This window comes from Canis lupus, chromosome 18 (genome assembly GCF_048164855.1).
Source record: "Canis lupus baileyi chromosome 18, mCanLup2.hap1, whole genome shotgun sequence".
Taxonomy (NCBI): Eukaryota; Metazoa; Chordata; class Mammalia; order Carnivora; family Canidae; genus Canis; species Canis lupus.
The window spans coordinates 5,158-24,219 of NC_132855.1; the positions used below are offsets into that span (position 1 = coordinate 5,158).

Here is a 19,062-nt window from a genome sequence, read left to right on the forward strand (position 1 = left end):
GACAGCCCCCATCCCGCCCTGTGCCCACTGGGTCCTCCTGGCCCGTGAGCAGGCTTGCTCTTCACGCACTGGAACGTGGAGTCCCTTGTGCTCCCCCAGGCCCCCCTCAGGCTATTCACACATCGCTGCCCTCAGGGTGGGGAGTTTGGTCGCACTCTTGCTGGCATCAGGTTTTAATTTTGATGAAGTCCAGTCCGTCGCTTTATCCCCTTAGTCGTGTGCTTGTGGAATCTAAGAGAAACCTTCGATCCCCTCCCCCCCCAAGCCTGCAGGGACACTCGCTGGCCGGCCCACCCACTACCATCTCTGCGCTGACCCCGGGCTGGGAGACGTCACCCCCGAGCATCAGGTGGGCAGTTCCCCGGAGCCCCTGGGTCCCCCGCCTGTGTGCTCCTGATACCGGGGTGGGAGCGCTCTGTGACCTCAGCGTGACGGCGTGTCCTGGGACAGTGGCTGGGAAGGTGGACTGTAGGTGGGTGAGGGACAGACAGGCAGCGAGGGCCCGTGTGTGATGCCTGATGTGTCCTCGGAAGGTTCTCACGCACCATCATTCTTGGATGTGTTTGGATTGCAGCACGATGCAGGAGGACCCGGAGACCCTGCTGGCCTTGCAAAGGGCCAATATCGTGGCCCAGTAGCATCAGGTGAGGCCCAGAAGGGACCATAGACACTACCCACCCATGACAGGGGGGACCATACCTGCAAGAGCAGGTGAGGCTCAAGAAGGGATCAGAGCCAAGGATGAGCCAGGTCAGCCCAGACAAGGACCATAGTCACCAGGAACAAGTGAGACCCTGGGGATGGTCCCGGTGTCAGTAGCAACTAAGGGTCCATCATGGATCCTAGTCATTGGTAGCTGAGGAGCCCAGTCACCAGGTACAGGTGAGGCCTGGGTAGCGACCAGAGTCACCAGGTCCAGATGAAGACCACAGCTACAAGGTCCAGGTGAGCCCAGGTGGGGACCAGTGTCACCAGGTCAAGTGAGGCCCAGGTAGGAACCACAGTCACCAGATCCAGGTGAAGCCCAGTGGGGGACCAGAGTCACCAGGTCCCGGTGAGGCCAGGGTGGGGACCAGAGTCACCAGGTTCAGGTGAGGCCCAGGTGGGGACCAGAGTCACCAGGCCCGGGTGAGGCCCAGTTGGGGACTAGAGTCACCAGGTCTGGGTGAGGCCCAGGTGGGGACCACAGTCACCAGGTCCGGGTAAGGCCCAGGTGGGGACCAGCGTCACCGGTTCAAGGTGAGGCCCATGTGGGGACCACCATCACCAGGTCCAGTTGAGGGCCAGGTAGGGATCAGAGTCACCAAGTCAGGTGAGACCCAGGTAGGGATCAGAGACACCAGGTCCAGCTGAGGCCCAGGTGGGGACCACAGTCACCAGGTCCGGGTGAGGCCCAGGTAGGGATCAGAGTTACTAGGTCCGGGTGAAGCCCAGTGGGGGGATCAGAGCCACCAGGTCCGGGTGAAGCCCAGTGGGGGGACCACAGTCACCGGGTCCAGGTGAGGCCCAGGTGGGGACCACAGTCACCAGGTCAGGTCAGGCCCAGGTGGGTATCGTCACTGATAGATAGAAGCAGGTGAGGCTGTCAGGCTGCGCCCACCGGGCAGACAGGCCCTTCCTCTGGTGTCCGGCCAATCTCAGAGGGTCGGCGCTCCCTCAGGATTCAGGGGAGGGAGGAGCCCTTCTGCTCCCTCCTGTCCGTCCCTATTTCCCTGCTCTGATTAGTCCCCACCACGGAGCCCCCTCTGTTGCAGGCACACCAAGCAGGGTCTCCGCAAGACCTGTCACTGTGCAAGGTCACCGACCACCAGGGCTTTCTGCAGTGAGTCCCCTGGACACCCCTCATCCATCTCAGGGGGGGTGGCATTTGCAGGAGCACCTCTCTGGAGGCTGACCCCCCACCCCCAGGTCGGGACCTCGTCCCCTGGAGCCCTCTGAGGGCCATGTCTGTGCTGGGTTGCAGCTGAGACACCCCGGAGGACGACCCGGGACGTGGGCAGGAAGGGAGCTGGGCCCGGGGGAGGCCCCTGGACACTCAGAGGAGGGCCCCCCACGCCTGCTTTGGGCAGGCCCAGGTGTCTGCCTCCTGCATCCGGGGGGGGGGGTGTCCAGTCCCTCCAGCAGGGGATCCCGCCTGTGAGAGGCTCTGGGGCCGGGGCGTGCTCTCCGTAGGGGGATGGCCTGGTCTGGGGCGAGTCCGCAGGGGTGCTCTCACCCACACCCCCCAGCCAGGGCCCCCACAGTCCCGAAGGCTTCTGTGGGGCTGCAGGTAGATGCCGGGGACCAGGCCAGGGCAGGGAGGGGGGTGGGGCCGCAGAGGGAAGGCTCGACCAGGCAGGACGGGGGAAGAGGAGGAGGGGGCTGCCCTGGGCGGGAACGAGGGAGGGGACAGCCCAGTGGCCTAGGTCGCAGGGGACGAGGCTGATGGGTCAACAGCCCCACGAGAACCTGATGGACGCTGGAGACCCCAGGTGGGGCCCCCTCAGCCCTACTCACGGCCCGGTGGCTGCTGGGATGGCTCAGGGGGGTGGTCGTGCTCAGGGGCTCCGACAGGACAGGAGGTGAAATGGGCCAGGGTGGCAGAGGGGACAGTAGAGAGAGGAGTCAGGGGACAGCAAGGGGACGGCCAGGGGGCAGGGGGAGGCCAGCTGGACGCTGGGCAGTCAGGCCCTGGGGAGGCGGGGGGACCTCAGCGGGACAGTCACGGGGCACCCGGGCCATGCTGATAGCTCTCGGGCTGGTCCATCGAGGAGGGGGGCAGGTCACCCCTGGGGGCGCTGAGGGGTCCCCGCCCAGCCCACCACCAGCAAACACCCTTCTCAGACCCCCCAGATGCCACCCCCGCCCGCCCTCAGGCTGCTGGCAGCCCCTGCCCTCCCTGGAGGAGCCCTGCCCTCCCCAGGACCCTGGGTGCAGACGGGGGGGTGGGGTGTGTGGCTGTGGGGCCGGGGCCTCAGGGCTCTGTGTCTCTTGCCTTCCGGGGACAAGGAGCTGCCCGGCCCCAGCCCCCGCGAGGCCAAGGTGAGAGCCCGTCCTGGGCCCCGGGCAGGACGTGGAGGGGGCTGGGGCCAGCTGTCTGCACCCCATCCCCCAGGACATCCCCAGGCGTCTCCTCAGTCCCCCGTCCCAGCGCTGCCCGGGCTGCCGGGAATGCACCCCAGACCCGGAGCCGCGGTCCACGGGGGGCCCTGTGCCTTTCTGACTCCTCCGGGTCCCGCGGGGGACTGGACGCGGCCCGAGCGCCCACCTCCCGCGGCTGGAGCCTCACCTGCGGCCCCCGCTTGTCCCCTTCCAGAAACTCCGCCAGGAGACCCGGCGCGTGGACAAATGGATAAAAATGCTCAAGCGATGGGACCGCTACCTCCCCAGAGAGAAGGTGGGGCGCTGGGTGCCCCCGAGGGCTCTCCGTCCTGACAGGGCTGGGGGGCCGCCCTCAGTGTCCTCCTGCCCTGTCCTCGGGGGAGCCCCCTGCCTGGGGAGAGTCTGCTGGGAGCCCGAGCCTCCCCAGGCCCCGGGATTGCGCTGGGGGAGCGTCAGGTCGGGGCCACGGTCCCTGCTCCTCGTGGGGGACGGGGCCCAGCTCCAGGGAGACCCAGCCTCTCTGCAGACACCCTGGAGCCGAAGCTGGAACCTTCTAGATGCCTCGCGCCCCCTGGGCTCCAAGGGGCCACCCTGGGCCCCTCTCACCAGCACTGCCTTCCTCCCCGCAGCTGCGACACCAGGTCTACAAGGGGGTCCTGCCCCAGGTGCGGGGACAGGTGTGGCTGCAATTGCTGAATGTCGACCAGGTTAAGGCCAGGAATGCCGGGAAATACCAGGTGGGATCCGTCCACTCCCCGTGGATCCTCGGTCCCCTCCCTGCCCAGGGCTGACCCTCCATGTCCCCTCCCCACCCGGACTGATCCTCCATGTCCCCTCCTTGTCCAGGGCTGACCCCCTGTCCCCTCCCCTCCAGGCTGAACCCCCGTGTCCCCTCCCCACCCGGGCTGACCCCCCATGTCTCCTCCTCACCCGGGTTGATCCTCCATGTCCCCTCCCTGTCCAGGGCTGACCCTCAGTCCTCTCCCTGCCCGCGACAGCTGGGCACAGGCCCTCACGCAGGCCCCGCGGGCACGGTGGGCACTGCCACCGTCCCCGGCCTCCAAGGGGAAGGGTGGAGATTCCTGCAGGACACACTCCCATGGTGGCCCCAGGGCTCCCTGCCCAGGACGGCAGCTGCTGACAGGTCGGGGTCTGTGTCCCTGACGCAGGCTCCTCCTCCCGGGGTCTCCCCACAGGAAATGAAGGAGGCGACCCTGGTCTCCTCCCAGGACATCATGCAGATCGACCTGGATGTCAACTGCACGTTCCGCAGTCACACCATGTTCTGGGAGGGCTACGGGGTCGGATGAGGCTGCTGGGCCAGCGGGGTTCAGGGGCCCGGGAGAGGGCCGGGGGCTTCTGTGCAGGGGACACGGGGTCTCCGAGGCCGGGGGGAGCGACGGCAGCAAACAACACACCGCCACATTGTAGGGTGCTGGGGATGACCCCCCCGTGCTCCCACCCCCAGGGTCTCGGGAATGGGGAGGCCCCAGGACAGGGCCTCTGAGCTGAACCCCAAGGGGGTGAGGGGTGGCCCTGTGAAGAGCAGGGGGCTGGGGTGGGGGCGTGGGGGGCAGGAAGGGGACCTGGGGGCCAGGGTGCATGGCCGCAGCTGGACCGGGACACATGGACCCGACGAGGGTAGGACAGGTCATGGTGACACCCACCCTCGGTGCTTTATGTACTTCTGAATTCTGGGCATTTTATCTTAGACAATTTGCAGTTGGTGAGCACACATAGCATGACGACCCCCAGATGCCGCCCGGGTCCAGGCAGGCCCTGCGCTGAGCACACGGGGCCCCAGGGGCAGGGGCAGGGGTCACAGCAAACCCCAGACTGGGGTCGCCTTTATCTGTAGACGTCTCCCTGTGCACCTTAGAGAAGGGGGTGCCCTGTGTCCGCAGGCCCCTCCACGCCATCCCCCTACATCATCCCCCCACACCATCCCCCACACTCACACACCCCCCCACCCCTACACTATCGGTCCCGCCCCCGCCACAAGGACGCGGTGCAGCTGTCCCCTGTGGGACATGCTCAGCCTCCCCGGCCACCTTGGGGTTCTCTGGACAGCCTGCTCCTGTCAGAAGCCCGGGTGTCCCGTAGTCCCCAGGGGCCGCGGGGAGGTGGGGAAGGCAGGGAGCCCCCGACAGGGGGGTGCAGGTGGGTGGAGCAGAGGGTGCAGCTCCCTCTGTGTGCAGCGGGTGGGGTGTGTGGGAGCCTGGGACCCCAGGGGTGACCTGCAGGGGCATCAGGGGTGGGATTGGGGAGCCGCCAGGCAAGGGTGGCTGGGCTTCCCGGGGGGCCGCTCGGACCGTCTCCCCACGAGAACTCGGTGCTCCTCCCTGCAGGGAACCTGCTGCCCCCCGGGGCCCCCGCGGCCCTCAGAGCGCGGCCGGGTCAGGCTGACCTGTGACCCCCAGCCCAGGGGGAGCCGGCCTCCAACAGCCTGGGCCCGGGGGCCGCGGAGCCGGGGTGCAGACTCAGACCGCCGTGCGGGGGGCATCGGGCGGCTCCTGGCAGCGCTGAGGGGGCCGCACCCCGTACCCCCCCGTGCTCAGAGAGTGATCCCAGGGGTTCGCAGCCTGTAACCGGGTCACACCTGCACGACATTCCCTGCTCTCCTCACGGGGGCTCAGACCTGGAGCCCCGAGATGCTCTGGGATGGGCGGGCCCGGGGTCCCCCCCACAGAGTCCAGGCCAGGGACACCTGGGAAGGCCTGGGGGTGCGCTCAGGGCCACCGACGCCCCGGATGCGTGGGCTCGGGGCAGGGGCCACGTGGGGCTGGTGGTGTTCCTGGGACACGGGGCCAGGCCAGGCCAGGGCAGGGGAGGAGAGGCGTCAGGGGCTGCGGGGACAAGGGCAGGGGGAGCGCTGGCTCCCAGGGGGCGTGAGGTGGGGGGCCGCTCCAGGGCTGGAGGGGGCACTGGCGGTGCTCGGGGAATCCGGAGCTGCACACCCATGGTGGGAGCTGCTCGGAGGCATCAGACACCCCAGGGTGCACTTAACCCCCGGCGTGCTGCACGTGTGAGGTCGCCGCCTGTCCCCGTGCGCAGACCTGACCCCAGAGATATGCCCCCGCGGAGGGGCCCTGTGGGCCGCGGGACCTGCGGGGCGGGTGTCGGCACCTCGGCGGCCTCGCTGGGTGGGGGCTGACTGAGCAGAGCCCCCTGCTGTCCCCCCTCCTAGGCAGCGAACCCTGTTCCCCGTGCTGGCGGCCTACTCGGTGTACGACACCGAGAGTGTCCCTGCCCCCGCCTCCTGCCCCGCGGGCAGCTTTGTCCTGAGTGCTGGTGACCAGCGGGACTCACAGTTAGGGAGGGCCCCAGCTCCACGGCCCCGAGATGCCGGGGAGGGTCTCTCTCCTCCAGGACAGGCAGGGGGCGGGGGGCAGACCTCCCAGGGGAGGCAGGGCCTGCGTGCCCGAGGGCTGGGGCTGCCCAGGGCCCCCGCGTGCACCGCGGCCGTCCTAGAGCTCGGGTCTGGACCCTGACAGACGGCACTACTGACGAGAACCCGGGCGGGGAAGGCTCCTACTCCCCTGAAGGACATGAGGCCGAGGCGCCCAGGAGGCCGCCCCCTTCCACAGCGCATTCCAGAAGGGTCCCAGGGGATCCCAGCTCACACGCTCCCTGGCCCCGAGGGGTGTCCTGGCCCAGCTCCCCTCGTGGGACCTGCCAGGGGCCACAGTCAGGCCCCCCGACCTGCCCTCTGGGGGGTCTCCAGACCTGGCGGGTCCCCTGCAGCCTGGCACAGCTCATGGAGGCCCCTCCTGCTGGTCTGAGGACGGGGGCCCTGGCACGGCGGCCGCAGGGCTCCGTAGCGGGGCCCGGGGTGCTGGCGCCCGAGCTGGTCCGGGTGGCCCTCACCTGCCCCCCTGCCCTCTGGGAGCCCCCTCTGGGAGCCCAGGCTGTGAGGGAGCCGGGGGAGCCTGACGCCCGCGGGGAGGGCTCAGAGGGGGCCTCGGGGCGCATGCCCTCCGTGGGGCTCTGGCTCTTGCAGGAGGTGGGCTACTGCCAGGGCATGAGCGAGATCGCGGCCATCCTCCTCATGTTCCTGCCCGAGGAGGACGCCTTCTGGGCGCTGGCCCAGCTGATGGTGGACGACAGGCACGCCATGCACGGTAGGGGCCCGCCGGGCCGATGGGCGGGAGGGGAGTCAGGAGGGTCTCCCTGCAGGCTGATGCACCGGGGGGCAGGAGGGGACCCCCCAGCCCGCCCCCCCACGGGCAAGGGCCCCGCCTCCCCGGTGGCCTCCGGGTCCCGGAGCCACGGCCACCAGCCCCACCGTCTGCAGGCCAGGCTCGCACTCCCGCTGCTCCCCCAGCCTCCCGCCCGGCTGCCTGCTTACACCCCAGGCCCCCCTGCCAGCCCATGGCCACACAGGGCCCAGGGGGCAGCGTCTCCTCCTCCCGGGGGCCCCCAGCCTCACTCCCAAGCCCCACAGAGGGCCGTGCACACCCATCACCCTCCCCGTGGCCTGCACCCGCTGCCCCTCGGGGCTGGGGACCCGCCTGTCCCCGCGGCAGCCCCTACAGGAGAGAGGGTGCTGGGTCAGCCGGGCCTGGTCCTCAGCCCCCAGCCCACGCCCCGTGGGGTCTCTGTGAGGACGAGGGTCACCGGGCCCCGCGCCCCCGACCTAGGAGGCAGCCCTGCTCCCTGGGAAGAGCGGGTCCAGTCAGGGCTCCGAGGGCGGTGGGCACACGGGGGTCAGGGCGTGGAGGGAGACCCCTGCCCCGACACCCCCCACCCCGCCTGGTGCAGGAGGAGGCCCTGATTGTGGGGGCCTGGGGCCTTCTCAGGCTTCTTCGTCCCGGGCTTCCCGAAGCTTCTCAGGTTCCAGGCTCATCACGAGCGCGTCCTCCAAAGAGCTCTCCCCGACCTGAGGAAGCACATGGCGAGTGGGAGCTCCTGAGGCTCCGTCCCCAGGGCCCGGGGCGGGGGGTGGGGGGCACAGCCCGCCGAGCTGTCCAGAGTTGGGGTCACATTCCTCCCCCTGGGGCCCGGGGGCGCCCTTGGGGCTGGGCTGGGCCGTGGGGAGCTCGTCCACCCGGCTCCAGGGGCCGCGGCGTGGGGCCTGAGCACCTCCTGCCCTCCCGCCAGGACGAGGAGCAGATGTCCACCGGCATCTATACCCCAAAGTGGTTCCTGCAGTGCTTCCTCGGCCGGGTGAGGCCCCCCCGGGACCCCCGCTCCCGGACCTGCCCCCTGCCCCCGGGGAGGGCCCAGCTCAGCCCCACCCTCCAGACTAGCCAGGCCCGACCCCGGGGCCCTGAGGCTGACTGAGGCTTGCAGCCCAGCCCGTCCTGGAGAAGCCCAGAGGGTCCCTGGACGAGGTTCTGGAGGGCGGGCCGTCTCTGCCTCAGCTCTCCCCGGGGAGGCCGGGTCAGCCCGGGGTGTGGACGGGCCCTCGGCCCATCGGGTGGCCAGCCTGGGGTCCTCTCTAGGTGTAGTGTCGTCAAGTGCGGGCAGAGTCTGTGCCCCCAGGGGTGCGGGAGGTGCTGGCCGGGGTCGGAGCCCAGAGCGGCCGGGAGCCCTGATCTCCCTGGGAGGAGGGCACGCACGGGGGGGCTGTGGGGCCTCGTCGGAGGCAGCCGGGGGGCAGATGGCAGGCCTAGTCTAGCCCTAGCCGAGCCCCCCAGGAGCCCTGCTCAGGCCGCTCCTCCCACCCCGCTGTCCCCTAGACCCCCTTCTCGCTCACCCTGAAGCTGTGAGATGCCTACGTACTCGATGGGGAGAGGGTGCTCACGGCCATGGCCTACACCATCCTCAAGGTGCACAGGAGTAAGTGAGCCCCTGGGAGCCCAGGTGTGCCGGGGGCGGGGGGCAGGGGCGGTGACCCTGTGCTCTGAGCAGCACCCAGACCTGGGGCGGGGGGACGGCGGGGCAGGCGGGTGCAGCGGGGCTCCCTGAGAGGAGCAGCGGGCAGGGGCCGCCCCGGCCAGTGCACTGCCCACGGCGCTCCTGGGCACAGCGGGACCCCAGCCGCTGGCCTGGGGGCACCGGGGGCCCCAGGGCGGGGCCCTCTGGGTCTGACTCTCGCCCACCGCCCAGAGCACCTCCTGAAGCTGCCCCTGGAAGGGCTCCGGGAGTTCTTCCAGGACTCTCTGGCCCAGCCCTGGGCCCTGGAGGACGAGGCGGTGCTCAGACACCTTCGGGCCTCCATGACCCAGCTCCAGAGGATGCGGTGCGACCTGCCCCCCCCCAGGTAGGCTCAGGGCCCTGGCCCCTCCCGACTTGGCCTGCTGGGGCCGCCCACAGGGGACAGAGCCCCCGGGGCCCCTGTCCTCATCTCTGGGGCTCTCCTCTTCTGCTCCAGCCTCGGGGACCCCAGGCCAGGGCTGGGCGGGCGGGCACCCACTGCAGGGCCCGGGCACTAGTGTGGGGGGCTGAGCACAGGGTCAGGCCGGGGGGCCATGCGGGAGCCGTGAGGACCCCCGGGGTCCCCAGCGGGGGACACACAGCCTGCTGGAGATGCTGACCCCGTCAGCCTCTTTCCAGAGGGACCTGAGGAGTTCCCCACGAGGCCCCTGGGCCTGGAGCGAGTGTCCCTGCGCCCGGGCCTCTCCTCCCTTCTCCGGCCTCTGAGACACCACCCAGGGTGGAGGAGCCGGCCTCCCCGGGCCCAGCCACCCAGCCTGAGCCGCCCGGACCCCCTCCCGGCCAGGACATCGTCCAACTTCCCCCCAGCGATGGAACTTCCTCCCCACCCTCCGAGTGCAACAAGACAGTGCAGGCAGGCGGCCCCCGGACATGGTGGGCTTCAAGACAAAAAAACGGGGTACAAAAAACCGTACCCTAACTCATACCCTAACCTAACTCATACCCTAACCCATACCCTAACCCTACCCTAACCTCTAACCCGTACCCTAACCTGTACCATAAACCCGTACCCTAACCCGTACCCTAATCCATACCATAACCAGTACCCCAACCCATTCCCTAACCCATACCCTAACCCTAACCCGAACCACTGGAACCCTAACCCGAACCGGAACCCGAACCCTAACCCTAAACCCTATCCCGAACCTGAACCCGAGCCCTATCCCGAAACCGAACCCTAAACCCTAAACCCTATCCCGAACTCGAACCCTATGCCGAACCCTATCTCGAACCCTAACCGTAACCCTAACCCTAACCCCAAACCCTGAACCCGAACCCGAACCCAAACTCTAAACTGAACTGGAACCCAAACCCGAACTCTAACCCAAACTCGAACCCCTAACCCAAACCCTAAACCCGAACCCAAACTCAAACTCAAACCCCTAACCCCAACCCTGAATCCGAACCTGAACCCTAACCCGAACCCTAAACCAAGCCCGAACCCGAACCCAATCCTGAACCCTAATCCCAAACCCGAACCAGAACCCTAACCCGAGCCCCAATCCGAACCTGAACCCGAACCCTAACCCCGAACCCCTAACCCCTTACTCTAAGCCTAACCACCACCCTTACCCTCACCACAAATTTCCAAAACTGTGATATGAGATGACAGAGAACCTTAACGGACCAATATCCAAGTTAGAACATGATGCAGTCATCATCAAACTCTGGAGACATAAAAGACAGGGACAACTGGCTTCTCAGGCGAATTCTATCAAAAGTTTAAAAAAGAAATAATACCTATTCTAGTGAAGCTGTTTTGAAGGTATAAAGTGCACGAACACCTCCAATCTTGTTTTAAGAGGCCGGCATTACCTTATCTCAAAATTAGACAAAGACCCCACCATAAAGGAGAATTACAGACCAGGATCCCTGATGAACCCGGATGCAAAAATTCTTACCAAGATAGTAGTCAATAGGGTCAACAGTATATTGAGTGGATTATTCACCACAACCAAGTGGGATTTATCCCCAGGATGCAAGGTTGGTTCAACATTGATAAAACAATCAACGTGATAGATCACAGCAATAAGAGAAGAAACAAGAACCTTATGATCCTAAAACAAAACAAAACCTTATGATCCTCTTAAGGGATGCAGAGAAAGCGTTTGACAAAATACAGCCTCCATTCCTGATCAAAACTCTTCAGAGTGTAGGGATCGAGGGAACATTCCTCAGCATCTTAAAAGCCATCTACGAAAAGCCCACAGCAAATATCATTCTCAATGGGGAAGCACTGGGAGCCTTTCCCCTAAGATCAGGAACACGACAGGGATGTCCACTCTCACCACTGCTATTCAACATAGTGCTAGAAGTCCTAGCCTCAGCAATCAGGCAACAAAAAGAAATAAAAGGCATTCAAATTGGCAAAGAAGTCAAACTCTCCCTCTTTGCAGATGACATGATACTGTACATAGAAAACCCAAAAGCCTCCACCCCAGGATTGCTAAAACTCATACAGCAATTCGGCAGTGTGGCAGGATACACAGTCAATGCCCAGAAGTCAGTGGCATTTCTCTACCCTGACAATGAGAGTGAAGAAAGGGAAATTAAGGAGTCAATCCCATGTACAATTGCACCCAAAAGCATCAGATACCTAGGAATAAACCTAACCAAAGAGGTAAAGGATCTGTACCCTAAAAACTACAGAACACTTCTGAAAGAAATTGAGGAAGACACAAAGAGATGGAAAAACATTCCGTGCTCATGGATTGGACAAAATTAATATTGTGAAAATGTCAATGCTACCCCAGCAATTTACACATTTAATTCAATCCCTAGCAAAATACCATGGATTTTATGTTGCATGCACTGTGGCAACACGATCAGGGTCCTGAGGATAAGGGGATGAGGAAAATAAAAGTAAAGAGATGGGGACAGGAAGGACACAGTGGATGATGTCCAAGCAGTTCCAGCTTTATTCAAGGTTTTACAACATTTTATAGCATGAACAAAACAAAGCCAAGAAGGTGTTTATTTTTAGAAGGTTTGTGAAACCCTCCAAAGTTCCCCTTTCTCAGCATGCAAGACAGACTCACAGGTGCCAGAAGACCTTGGTAAATAGATAAGCTTGTTGCTCAGGATGTGCATACTTCAAAGGAATATTAGGTATGATAAACAGACCAGCAAGGACAGACAGACCCTTATTTACATTTATGACCAGGTCAGAATAAGTTGTATCTATTGTGTAATGTGGGCGATCACGTACAAGCGAGCCCTGAGAACCATTTCTCAAGCCCTTTCTCAAGCGTCTACCAACTATTTACCCTTTAGGCTCCCAAGACTTTTGAGTGAATGAGGGACGCAAGTCTGGGCCTGGTTTGGTTCAGTTACTCCAGGTAGTCCGCAGTCGCCCACAATTTTCTTTCTTTTTTTTAAAGATTTTATTTATTTATTCATGATAAACATAGAGAGAGAGAGGCAGAGACACAGGCAGAGGGAGAAGCAGGCTCCATGCAGGGAGCCCGACACAGGACTCGATCCTGGGACTCCAGGATCACGCCCTGGGCCAAAGGCAGGCGCTAAGCCGCTGAGCCACCCAGGGATCCCTACCGTGGACTTCAGAGCTGGAACAAATCATCTTAAGATTTGTATGGGGGAGCCCGGGTGGCTCAGTGGTTTAGCGCCACCCAGGGATCCCTATAATAATACACTAATAGTAGACTTCCACATGGCACTCTGAGCCAATGAGGGATATTCTAAGCAGAACATCAACAGGGAAACCAGGGCTTTAAATGATACACTGGGCCAGATGAATTTCACAGATATATACAGAAGGTTCCATCCGAACCCAACTGAATACACATTCTTCCCAAGGGCACATCGAACTTTCTCCAGAATAGTCCACATACTGGGTCACAAATCAGGTCTCAACTGATACCATAAGATTGGGATTGTGCCCTGCATATTTTCAGACCATAATGCTTTGAAACTACAACTCAATCAGATGAAGAAATTTAGAAGAAACTCAGCGTTTGGGCATCCCACTAAAGGAAGAGGGTCAACCAGGAAATTAGAAAATTAAAAAAGATTCATGGAAACTAATGAAAATGAAAATATATGATAGTTACCAATATATTTGCAAGAGAAGCAGAATTCATCCTTTCCCCCAATAAACGTGCTTCTTTAAAAACCCTAATTTGCAGAATTTATAGTAATGGAAAAATACCTATGATTCCGTGATTAACAAAACCTTTGCTTCTCCTGATTTAGAAGAGGAAATAGCTCCTGTCTCCCCTTTCTCTTAGGCTGCCAGGAAGTTAAGAGCCAAGTTCTAATTTGAACATAAGCCAAGTGGCACCTAATGCCTTGGACCATGTTCTCCTCTGTCAAGGTTTTCACTCTCACTCTGTGTTTTTACCAATCCTGATTTTTTAGATCTATAAACCAAACCGCTGTCAGCGTTTGGTTCTGAGAACTGTGCCCTTGCACAAGTGTATGAGGGAGTTTGGACAGCAGCGCCGCATTCACTCTGGGATCTAGGTGCCCCGCACCAGACAACCCCCCCAGCTTTCCCTCTCGGCCCCGCCCCCGGCCCGGCCCCGCCCCTAGGTCGGCCCCGCCCCTCGCCCTAGCTCCGCCCTGGCCCCGCCCCTAGCCCCAGCTCCGCCTCCGGGCCCCGGCCCCGCCCCCTGGGCCCCGGCCCCGCCCCTCTCCACAGCCCTTCTTCCCGCGGGAGCGCCGCCTCTTCTCGCGGGACCTACGCCGGCGGCAGGGCCGTTGCTAGGATGCGGCGGGCGTAAGAGAAAGCGGCGGGGCGGGTGCGGACGCGGCTCCCTCGAAACCTCAGCGACCCGGTGGCTGCGTCCGTCGGTCAGGTGGGAGGACAGGTTCTGGCGGCCTCTCCTGGCCCCTCCGCAGACCGGCCTGGAGCCGGGAGCCCGGGCGCGGGGCGCGGAGCTGTGTGCGGGCGCTGTCCCGCGGGGTCGGGGCTGCCTGGCCGCGGGACGAAGCTCCACCTTCGCTTCGGTCCGTGCAAAGCATCCTGTTGTCCTTTTCTGGCTGTTTCTGCGATGCGGGGCTCGGAGCGGCAGCGTGCGGTGGGCGGGGCCGGGAAGGGTTGTGGGCGGGGCCGTGGGCGGGGCCGTGGGCGGGGGGCGGAGCCGGGGCGCAGTCTCAGGCCGCCGTGTGGGGGGCATCGGGCGGCTCCTGGCAGCGCTGAGGGGGCCGCACCCCGTACCCCACCCCGTGCTCAGATAGTGACCCCAGGGGTTCGCAGCCTGTATCCGGGTCACACCTGCACGACGTTCCCTGCTCTTCTCACGGGGGCTCAGACCTGGAGCCCCGAGATGCTCCGGGATGGGCGGGGCCGGGGAGGGTTGTGGGCGGGGCCGTGGGCGGGGCCGTGACGGCGGGAGGGGTTGTGGGCGGGGCCGGGCGGGGCCGTGGCGGCGGGCGGGGCGCCTCGTCTCTCCGCGCCGCGAGTCTGCCCGGTGGTGGTTAAGAAGCCGGACGCGTGCGGACCCGGTCGGGCCGCAGGACACCGCGGGCGCCCACGGCGACGGTCCCGGGTGGCCAATGGGCGGCTTCAGAACAGCGTCCTCCGTGGCACCCTCCGCTCCCCCACGCTCGTGTCCGAGCCTCTGAAAAGACTTAAAGATGCAACAGGTTTGTTTGGCCCCGCAGGACTGGGTCCCCCGGAGCAGTGACGCCGGCATCGTAGGCCCGTCGGGGACCGTGCTTGGGAGGTGAAAGGGGCAGGTCCGCGTGATCATCACAGGGGCTGCTTTCTTCCTTGTTGAGCAGTTTTTAAAGTCTAAAATGTCTACGTCTGAACCGTCAACGTAAAGACGATGCCAGTTCACGCGGCGGGCGGAGTGACCAGCGAGGCCCCGGCTCAGCCCGTCCTCCCGCGCCGCGCCCCGCCCCGCCCCGCCCCAGCCGTCCCGCAGCGCCGGCGCCCAGGTGCTCCCTGGACGAGGGCCGCGTTGGCGGCGACCGGGCTGCCCTGGGCCCTGACCCCGGGCACGCTCCGGCGGGGAGCCCGCAGCCGGGCCTCTCACTTCACTGAACCCTCACGTGCAGCTGGCCGAGCAGGCCTCCCTAGAGACCCACCCCCGCTGGCTCAATAGTTTACTCCTTCGTGTTGATGAGTAGTAGTCTATTTTATGAACGTCTCCTAGTGTGTGGGTCCGTGCCTCAACCGAGGAACGTTTGCTTCCAGGGTTCGAGATTAAGCATAAAGGCTTCATGTACTTTTGTAAGCAAATTTGGTATGAATGTAGTTTTTCACTCCCATCAGGGTAAAGAACACAGATTGCTAGGTGATGTGTGTTTAATTTTATAAGAAAACTGACAGTTATTTCAAATGCTGTACCAATCGCCGTTTCCGCCTTCAAGGTAGGAGTTCCACGTGTCTTCCATTCACTAGCACCTGATACGGTTGGGAGATTCTAATCTATATGGATATATCGCCATAGTTGCGTTTCTTTAATAGCTCCTGATACTGAGCACCTTTTCATGTGCTTGTTCTCGGGGTCAGGGCTAGACGGAGGCGGTTGAGGCAACTCACCCGGATTTTCAGGACGCATTTATTTTTAGGTGCACCTGTGAGCCTAGCACAGCGCAGGTGCCGCATCGCACTTGTGCCTCTCTAGTCCTGGCTCCACTTATTTGCCTTCTGTATATGTTCCTTGTTGACTTGTTTAAATATTCTACTCATTTTTATTTTTTTTCAGATTTTGTTTATTTATTCATGAGAGGCAGAGAGAGAGAGAGGCAGAGACACAGGCAGAGGGAGAAGTAGGCCCGATGCAGGACTTGATGCCAGGACTCCCGGGATCACGCCCTGGGCCCAAGGCAGACGCTCAACCACTGAGCCACCCAGGTGCCCCTATTTTACTCATTTTTAAACTGTTATTATTTTCTCACTGAAATTTGAGAGTTTTCTATATATTCCAGGTACAAGTCCTTGATCAGATACAAGCTTTGCAAAAAATTGTCTACTAGGCTGTGGTTTGTCTTTTTATTCTTCTACTTATGTTGTTTGAAGAGCAGACATTCTTGATTTTGTTGCTGTTTTAGAAGATGACATCTTGGACATTGTGCAGGGAAGGTGACCCAACAGATAGAAACAAAAGCATTACCTCAGCCTCTCCAGGGGTGGGAGGAGTATGTTGCTGGGAGTCAGGGCTTCTTTATGATACTCTCTCTCTAATCAGGCCTGTTAATGGGAGAAAATAACCAAAAGGAAAATTTTGGGTGTGTGAGAACCTAAAGAAATTTCTTGAACTTTTTAAAAATTGAGTTTTTATTCAGTTTTTTTTCTCATTTCACATTTTTTTTTATTGTTTTGGAAGTGTAAAACTTTATTTCAGTTTTTCAATTGGCCATACTAGAAATTCCGCTATGCTTTTAATTTAACAAAGTCTAGGGTTAAGTATCCTATCCCTCAATTTCGTAAAAAGTATAAGAATTTGAGAACAGTTCACTCTGATCTTTCCCTTCCCAGTCATATATTCTTATTGTCTAATATTTCAATTTTCTACTACTATTCTGTTGACAGTATATGTTCGGGTTTACCCGTATGCTTATAATTTATTTGTTTACCTTTTCTTTTGCACTTCAAAGTTCTGTTGACCCCATTTTCCTCTTCCTTCAAGTATATCCTTTAGAACTTTCTTTAGAGCAGATATCTTTGTGGTAACTATGTATAAATATTTCTATTTTCTTTTTTTTTTTTTTTTTTTTAAATTTTTTCTTTATTTATGATGGTCACACAGAGAGAGAGAGAGGCAGAGACACAGGCAGAGGGAGAAGCAGGCTCCATGCACTGGGAGCCCGATATGGGATTCGATCCCGGGTCTCCAGGATCGCGCCCTGGGCCAAAGGCAGGCGCCAAACCGCTGCGCCACCCAGGGATCCCTATTTTCTATCTTGAAAGAGAATTTTGCTCTATGCACAATTCTAGGTTGATAGCTATCTTTTAATTAGTTCATTGTTACCTTGGCTTCTATATTTCTGACGAGAAATCCGCAGTGATTTTGCTTTTCTTTCCTTTGTATTAATATTAGCAAATTAATCCAAAGCAGTAGGTGATATGTCCTTTTTCACTGTGTGCTTTCCAGACCTTCTCTTTGTTATTCTGTAATGTAATTACAGTGCATATGGGTTTGATTTATTTATACTTATCCCATTGGGTGTATGTTTATGTTATGCTTCTTGGATCTTTGGATCCATACTTTTCATCAGTTTTGTAAAATTCTCATGCTTGCTTTGGCAGCACATATACTAAAAAAGAGTTTTGTAAAATTCTCAACCGTTACTTTAAAAATATTTTCTCTCATTTATCTTTTTGTTTCCTCTGTGATTCAGATTTGACATCTGTTAATTAGATCAGGGGCTGACAGACTTTTTCTGGAAAGGGCTTCTCAGGCCACATACAGTCTCTGCTGCATATTCATTGCTATTTTTTTATTTTAAAAGTATAAAACCATTCTGAGCTCACAGAAAGATATACTTAGCAATAGATATGCTAGACTTTTTCTCTTTTGCATGGCCCTTAATCTCTCATATTTTTCATATCCTTATCTGTTTGCTGCATTCTATATCAAATCATTTTATTTATCTTTTAGTTTCCCAATTCTCTCTTCAATTATAATGCTATATTCATTGAATTCAACAAATATATATTTTTATTCCAGATATTCCATATTTGAGGAAGGCTAGAGAACTTCACTAAGGTTTTTTTTTTTTTTTCTATGTAAGGATTTGTGCTTAATGTGTTAGCCCCAAACACAGCTTTCCCACTTCACTACTTGTTCCATATTTTAATCCGCCCCTGCTCTTGCCACAGAAATACACCTCCAGGTCACTTCTATCCTCCCTTGATGGCTGCCAGTTTCTACAGGTAGGCTCCCTGATGTACTGGCTCCTCAGAGCTCTGATCCCGCTGCTGCCCCTGCAGCCTGGCCCTTGGCTGCCCGAGCCCACTCTGGCCCCAGGTCCTGGGTGCTGTCACAGTCTCCCAAGCCAGAGCTCTGGATTGCTGTACCTCGGGCACTAGTCAGCTCCAAAATCAACCCACACTTGTTTGTTGTGGGGAACAAAAGTCATTGGAGACTTGCTACAGTTTGTGAGAACAAAGCTACTACAAAGAGTGCTTACCATACAGGGTGTGGTTGCTGGGTCGCTGGCAGATCCCTTACAGCTTCTGATCCGTTGTAATCCCAGAAATAAAAGTCCTGTGTTAGTTTGTATTCAGAAAGAAAGCTTTTCAAATAAACCCTTTCACAAGGCATTGTTCATTGGATAGGGAAGCGTTGACAATATATTTTAAAATATTTTTCAATATATTCTTGACAGTAGATTTTTCTCAAATTTATTGTGTTTTGAGGTTCTCGTTTAGTGATATTTTTACTTTTCATGGTGTTTTTATTAAAAATTCCCCGGTGCTTTTACCTAATGCCGTTACTAAAATAATCAGTATTTAAAAGAAAATAGTGAGCAACATTGCAGTATGTTATGAACATCACTGTATACCAGCACTGAATTTGATATTTGGTGTAAGAATTTTTTATGTATAATAAATACATACATATATATATTTATTTTTCATATATTTTTTTGGTTCAGAAAAATGTCTGATCGGGAAGAAGAATTTGGTGCTCAGAATGCTGTTACTGCGTCAGAAGAAAATGATGATGCTTTTGAGACCATCAATGTTCCAATTTCCTCGGAGGAGCTTCCAGAGTCAGGTCAAGCAGAAGGCAGTGAATCTGAAGTCACACCATCCAGTGAAGGCCACACGACACATGTGAAAGAGGAAAATGACCAGAGCTTCTTGAACGAGGAGCCAGAAGATGAACAATTCATGGAAGAAGTTTTGTTCCCCAAACGAGTTTCATACTCTCGAAGAAATTCTGTAAAGCACAAGTTCACTAAACATGATAATGCAGTGCAGTCAGCCAAACAGTTTTCACATGCTGGATCTCTGGCATTTCTGGATAAGATAAAGGCGATAAAGGAATCTCTGAAAGCATCGATGAAAGATCCTTTAGCAACAGGTATTACTTGGGGAAGACAGGAATCTCTTTTCCTCGTTTTGAAGAATGGTTGCTTTTTCAAATTTATTTTGCTTGAAGATTTGTTTTATATTTGATA

The 19,062-nt window shown here is 58.8% G+C and overlaps 2 protein-coding genes and 1 long non-coding RNA gene across 8 annotated transcripts in view; all 3 read left to right on the plus strand.

The window, feature by feature from the left end:
* Positions 1–263: 263 nt before the first annotated feature.
* LOC140609407 (uncharacterized) lies at positions 264–1,842 on the plus strand. The gene is made up of 3 exons (XR_012011236.1): positions 264–349; positions 575–644; positions 1,755–1,842. It is a non-coding gene; the product is annotated as an uncharacterized lncRNA (long non-coding RNA).
* Positions 1,843–6,991: 5,149 nt separating this feature from the next.
* Positions 6,992–8,863, plus strand: LOC140609408 (USP6 N-terminal-like protein). The gene is made up of 4 exons (XM_072784750.1): positions 6,992–7,202; positions 7,881–7,975; positions 8,182–8,247; positions 8,763–8,863. The coding sequence occupies exons 1-4, from the start codon at positions 7,052–7,054 to the stop codon at positions 8,790–8,792; spliced, it is 342 nt and encodes a 113-aa protein (XP_072640851.1). The 5' UTR covers positions 6,992–7,051; the 3' UTR covers positions 8,793–8,863.
* A 4,766-nt stretch (positions 8,864–13,629) lies between these two features.
* IQUB (IQ motif and ubiquitin domain containing) overlaps positions 13,630–19,062 on the plus strand; it is a 50,670-nt gene continuing 45,237 nt past the window's right edge. For 2 of the 6 annotated variants that reach the window (XM_072783273.1, XM_072783278.1), the window contains exons 1-4: positions 13,635–13,778; positions 15,639–15,787; positions 17,756–17,809; positions 18,535–18,965. In XM_072783273.1, the coding sequence (XP_072639374.1) occupies positions 17,790–17,809; positions 18,535–18,965 (451 nt within the window). In that variant the 5' untranslated portion in view covers positions 13,635–13,778; positions 15,639–15,787; positions 17,756–17,789. Of the gene's footprint in view, positions 13,779–14,379; positions 14,569–15,638; positions 15,788–17,755; positions 17,810–18,534; positions 18,966–19,062 lie in introns of those variants that run through there. The other 4 variants (XM_072783274.1, XM_072783275.1, XM_072783276.1 and 1 more) reach the window with 4 other exon arrangements.

Coding starts and splice junctions, on each gene's coding strand:
- LOC140609408 (XM_072784750.1), top strand. CDS start 7,052: ATGCCCTCCGTGGGGCTCTGGCTCTTGCAGGAGGTGGGCTACTGCCAG. Junction 7,203..7,880: donor CGACAGGCACGCCATGCACG/GTAGGGGCCCGC, acceptor GGGCCTTCTCAG/GCTTCTTCGTCCCGGGCTTC. Junction 8,248..8,762: donor TGCAGTGCTTCCTCGGCCGG/GTGAGGCCCCCC, acceptor GCTGTCCCCTAG/ACCCCCTTCTCGCTCACCCT.